Raw genomic sequence first — 6291 nt, forward strand, 5'->3', positions numbered from 1 at the left:
AATACATAGATTAATAAAAATGGGTTAATTTAAGATGACAGCGCTAGCTAGCAAGAAACTTAAGCCATTGGCCATACAGTCTGTAATTAATATAAGCTTCTGAGTGATTATTTTATAAGCTGCTGTGGGACCACAGGTCTGTGTGGGACTAGAGAAACCTTCTGGCTACACAACTTGGTATGACGTAGAGCATGAAGCCTGACCCTCACGTGGTTGTCCTGTCACCTGAGAGTCAGCAGTCACCTTTCATGCACCTTCTTCTCTGTGAGAGGCTGTGTGTTACCCATGAATATTCATGGTCAGAAGAGTGGTTTCGATGCATCCTTTCACCAGAGCATCAAACAACTTTACACAGATGCACATACCTGAAAGCCCTCCAGAATGCATCCTTGGGCCTGGGGAGATGGATGAGCAGTTAAGAGCAGCTGCTGCTCTTGCTTGGCTCACAACCATCCACAACTTCAGTTCCAAGGGACCTACCTTCTTCTGACCTCTGAGAGTACTGCATGTAGGAGGTACACATACATTCATGCACAAAATAAAATAAATAAATCCTTAAAATTAATATATATATATACATATTTTAAAACTGTATTCTCTACAATTGCATTGCTTTTCATTTTTTCCCTCTAACTACAGGTTGTGTGTCTGTGCATGTGAGTACACAAGCATGTGACTGTACAGGTGCATTCAAATAGGAGCAAACACACGGAGGCCAGAGCAGGACACTGGTGTCTTATGTTACTGCTCTCCTCGTTGCCTGCAGACAGGGTCTCTCACTGAACCAGCTTTGCATCCCGCTAAACTAAGCTGACAGTGAGCCCTTGAGACCTATCTGTCTCTGCCCCCTAGTCATGTACAGCTATGCCTGGCTTTTTATGTAGGCGCTGGAGAATTAAACTCAGGTTCTCATGCTTGCAGAGCATGTTCTCATCTACTGAGTCATCTCAGCCCCTCCAGCCACAATTTTAAGAAAAACAATTCCTCCATCCTTTCCCATGTAAGCTATATGAGAACCAGGAACTGGGACACATAACAAATTATATGTATCCATCTTATTGTAATGTTATGATATACATATTTTTTAAAAGATATTGTTATTAAATTTACTCATTGTGTGTGTATGGGGGGGGGGACGGGCATGCATGTACCATGGCACACATGTAGAAGTCAGAAGACAACTCATGGAGTCAGTTCTCTCCTTCTACCATATGAGTTCAGGGGGACGAACTCAGTGCCATTACCCACTGAGCCATCCTACCATCCCGTGTGTGTGTGTGTGTGTGTGTGTGTGTGTGTGTGTGTGTGTGTGTGAGAGAGAGAGAGAGAGAGAGAGAGAGAGAGAGAGAGAGAGAGAGACAGAGGACAGAGAGAGAAGAATTAGTTCCTAGCCTGTAACTCATCTAGCTTGCGTGACAGATTACAAGACCTTTCTCATTCCAGATGGGTTCTATATCATATCCTGAGGGAGGGATATTATGAAGAGAATAAAAAAACAGCGACTGTCAGGCCTGATCAAATCTCTACACCCAGTCTTTAAATGATCATGTCCACAAAACCCCGAAGGCACAGGGCTCATAGAGTGTCTACACAGCTGAAAGTTCCTAATGGTCAACATGTCACCCAGTGCATGGCTTTATGTGTATTCTGTGTAGTAAAACCCATACCCTTAAGTGTTTCTCTGAGTTCTGTGGCCAATTAAGCAAATCAATTGAATCCAAGGAGGGGTATGTATAAACCTTAACTTAAGCTCCAAGTTAGAAAACATGGGGTCTGCCACTGGGATTTGAAGGCAGGGGGCAGTCCTGGGACTGAGAAATCTCCAGAAGACAGAGTCACAGTTGTCCTGGATTAGAGGACACCGCCATGTCTGCTGCTGAAGAGTTACTTACTTGCTGGAGAAAAAGGAGACGTCACTGTGCCTTTTGAGGCCACAAAGGTAATCTGTGTTGTGAATACACAGCAGGAGAAACTGAATTTCTGTTGTTTTCTCCCTCCTGTGCTGGCTGTTTTTATACCAACTCGACACAAGCTAGAGTCAACTGGAGAAGAGGGAGCCTCAATTGAAAAAAAAAAAAAAACACCTTCATAAGATCCAGCTGTAAGGCATTTTCTTAATTAGTGATTGATGGGGCAAGGCCCAGTCCGTGGTGGGTGAGGCCACGCCCAGTAGGTTCTGTAAGAAAGCAGGCCAAGCAAGCCATGAAGAGCAAGCCAGTAAGCAGCACCTCTCCATAACCTCTGCATCAGCTCCTAGCCCCAGGTTTCTGTCCTGTTTAAGTTCCTCTCCTGACTTCCTTCAATGATAAACAGTGATATGGAAGCGTAAGCCAAATAAGCCCTTTCTTCCCCAACTTGCTTTTTGGTCAAGTTGTTTCATCACAGCAATAGAAACCCTAATTAAGATACCCTCTATAACCTTAGAGCAGTGGTTCTCAACCTGTGGGTCACGACCGCTTTGGCAGGAGTGGCACACCAGATATCTTGCACATCAGTATTTACATTCTGATTCATTGTAACAGTTACAAAGTAGCAATGAAAACAATTTTATGGTTGGGGGTCACTACAACACGAGGAACTTATTAAAGGGTTATAGTATTAGGGAGGTTGAGAACCACTGCTTTAAAGGATCCCATCAGTATTTTCTCACAAAACCCAAATCTGACCAAACACTGATGCTCTCCCAGCAACCAAGTCCTGGGTATACATCCCAGGGTTCTTGCATTCCAGCCAGAGCTTGCCCCTCAGAGCCTCAGCCTTCTATCAGGGTCTCACTGTGCCCTAAATATAAGCCCCAGTGAGCTGTGTCCTGTTCTGTAAGAATATGCCATTCACTCTGCTCTTCCCACGACCACATCTGCAACGATGCCTTCCTCTCTACTGTAGAAGCTACCATTTCTCATGACACACTTCACTTGACCTGAAAAGGTCTCAGGACCACACCTTTCTGCTTGGCTTGATTCTGCCCAACGATAGTGAAGCATTCTTCCCTCCTCAGTATCATCACTCTTGCCCATCTTTACCTTAAAGGATACTCAAAGCCTGTATCAATTCTCCTCCTCCTCTCCTTCCTTTTCTCATATTTTTGGTTTGTAATGAACAAGCAAGACAGGGGCACTTCCTGACTTTTCTTTGCCTGGGCAGATGTTCAACTCGATGAACCCAGAGGCGGAACTTGACCCTCCGGTGAAATTGGACTAACTAGGAAAGGCCTTCACGTCTGAGACTGCTATCTTAAAGTAACACGATGGGACCCTCGCTATTCTCTCCTCTTATGGGATTGTTGTAGGCACCAAGTGGATGAATGGGTGGCAATATGTGTTGGAGACCAGTGAGTGTTGTTTGGGTATGGAGCCACATCGTGCTTTTAGCAGAAAAGCCTTTCTACTCGAACACTGTATGAAGGACTACATGTTGTTGAGACAGTTTGAGAACTGAGAAGTTGTCAGTGCGCTGTGAACCTAAAACTTTGGCAAGATGCACAAAATGAACGTTTGGACTTATTGTCTGAACTTTCCCAATCTAGTTCCCTTCGTTCCATACTATATGCATGGACTCTGTACTCCAGATGAACATCTGTTCCTAACACCACGTAAACGGCAAAGCTTAGAGGGAGCCTGGCAACATTAATCAGAATCCTTCCTTCGTGTAAATATTACTGCTGGAGTGCATAATAAATTCAGAATGAATATCCTGGACTACCCCACCTTTGGAGACAGAGTCTCACTATATGACCATGTCTGCCTGGAACTCACTTATAAACCAGGCTGGTCTCAAAACTCCTAGAATCTGCTGCTTGTCTGTGCTTTCTGAGTACTCGGGTTAAAGGCATGAGCCACTACACTTGGTTATAAACAACCTGATTCTAAAATATATATTAATCCCAACACCAGAAGACAGAGTTCTAGCCTTTTGGCAGCATTGACATCTCAGTCATTTAGTGAATCTCCTTTTTCAGCTATAGACGCCAAGTAAAGATTAATCCAACTACATGGTAAAATAAATAACACTTAGGAAGTCAAGTATACTTGGGGAGGATTATCCAGCAAGAGGATGCTCTTTTTTTTTTTTTTCTTATTAAACACTAAGAAATATTCTCTTAGTGGGCGAGGAGAGCTGGGGAGATGAGTCTAGGTAATGTGCCTATTGTGTAACCAGGAAGACCTGACTGAATCCCAGCACCCACATAGAAAGCTGAGCTTGTTGGCACACATCTGTAATACTAACCCCAGGGAGGAGGAGGCAGGAGGATCCCAGGGGCTTGCTGGCTAGTCAGTCTAGCTGAACTGGCGAGCTCCAAGGACAGTAAGAGACCATGTTGTGATGAAGATGCCTGATAATGACCTCTGGCCTCTGTGTACACATGGGCTAATGCCCCCCTCCCCACGTACACACAGTGTACACACCATCATACAAAACACACCAATATTATCTATACTGTAGGCACATTTTTTATATTTTATTTTGAAACATTTTAATTATGTGTGTATGCGTAGGTGTCTGTATGGAGATATTTACATGTGAGAACTGATGTCCACAGAGGCCAGAGGCACCAGAGTCCTCTGGAGCTAGAGTTGGATGATTATGAACTTCTTGATGTGGGGGCTGGGAACTTAACTCCGGTCGTCTAGAAAAGCAGAACACGATCTTGACTGCTGAGCACCCCCACTGCCCCCATATTCTCACATTTTATATCCTCTAAAATTATATAACTGAAGGGCTTTCTAAAGATTAGTCTATGCAGATACAAAATGTTTTACCTCCTTGGGGAAAAACGGTCCAAGGATGGAATAGGCCATCATGCAACCCAAGTTTAAGGAAGCTGCCGACACCAGTACACAAAGCTGTTCTCTTGAAAGTCTCCTCGATGTCTCTCCTGGACTTCCTCCAGAGCCATCATCTTAAAGGCAAACATATTGCTGTTACAGGAGTGTAAGTGGGATTCTGGGTAAAACACACAAGTGACATTTTACTGTGGAGTTAGAAGACTCTAAAAAAACACTTGATGAGCTAAAAGGCTTTTCTAAATATAGCTGTTTATAGCCACTGTGACCCAACACTAAACAATCCTGGAATATCACTGCAAATCTGAAACATTGTTTTCATGCATAGACTCTTCTATCAGAATTTCAGTACAGAAAATACTAAGCCTTCTGATCTACCTTGATTTATAATGAGATGGACCAACGTGCCCACTCTTTCAGAAATCCCTACAACGATGAGCTCCAGGGTGCTTTGTCAAGGGCATCAATCAGGCTCTAAAGAAAGACATCTCATTTTCTCAAGCTCCTGGTTTCACATGCCACATAGATTCAGTCAGGGCTTAAATGTTTAAACGGGTAATGCTAGGTCTTTACCAGAGTCAGGCTGGCTCATTACCAGTCATTCAATCGGTAAACTTAACATTCTGGAAACACAAGACTCACAAATACTTAAATGAAGTCATAATCAAGTCATCGTCAATACTAATTACTAGTCTTTTGAATCAATTGCTCATTAAGTATTTGTTTCCATATTTAAAATTCAAAGAACCAATCAATTGACTCAGTTTCAAAGGTCCAAGCAGATTCCTTAGCCATTTTTAAATTGAATGATTCTGAGGGGGAACAAAAGAGAAGAAAATGCATTTGATCTGCTGATTTTCCAGAGGTAGCTACTGTAGGCCAGGAGGAGGAAAAATCCTGTGCATTAAGTTGAGGAAGAATCCTTTGAAATATGCCCGAGCTGAAGAAGGAAAATGAGAAAAAGTTAAAAGTAAGGAGAACGCCAGCAAATACCCAGAGACCAAAGAAAACAGTTTAGGCCTGATGATGTGGTGTTAATTTGAAGGGATTCTGAAACCCCCTACTTAAAAAGCACAGCTTTGGGAAGTACCTATACCCAGTCCTCAAACCTGAGAAAAGAAACGCTGGCCTGGACCCCATAGTCAGGTCAGGCACCACCCTGGTTGAGGGGCTCAGGAAAATAAATAAACAAAAAAAGCAAAAGTAAGCCTACTGGATCCTGGTTAAAGAGACAGGCCCGAAGGGAGCGGCAGCGCGCGACTCCGCGGATCAGTCACCTCCTGTCCCTGCAGGAGCCGGGGACTCCGCTGTGTCCATGAGCCGCTGCTTCGGTTCGCCGGCGACTCGGGGTTCAACCGCCGCGGACTGGATGCGCAGACAGCGGACGCTCTACGGGGCCGGGACTCCACATTCCCGGTCCAGAGGAGGAGATCCACGCCGGCTGTATGAACCCTTCCAGATCCCGGGAGCCGGGGACCCGAGGGCGCGAGGGCGGGCAGAGGCGGGG

General features: G+C 44.4%; 1 protein-coding gene across 1 annotated transcript in view; it reads right to left on the minus strand.

Moving 5' to 3' along the window:
- The window catches only part of LOC131918872 (MFS-type transporter SLC18B1-like), a 31537-nt gene extending 26641 nt beyond the window's left edge, over nucleotides 1–4896 (minus strand). The window contains exon 1 of the mRNA XM_059273036.1: nucleotides 4761–4896. Coding sequence (XP_059129019.1) covers nucleotides 4761–4802 — 42 coding nt within the window. The 5' untranslated portion in view covers nucleotides 4803–4896. The remainder of the gene's footprint in view (nucleotides 1–4760) is intronic.
- Nucleotides 4897–6291: the final 1395 nt, after the last annotated feature.

The sequence above is a fragment of the Peromyscus eremicus genome, chromosome 8b, assembly GCF_949786415.1.
Source record: "Peromyscus eremicus chromosome 8b, PerEre_H2_v1, whole genome shotgun sequence".
NCBI lineage: Eukaryota > Metazoa > Chordata > Mammalia > Rodentia > Cricetidae > Peromyscus > Peromyscus eremicus.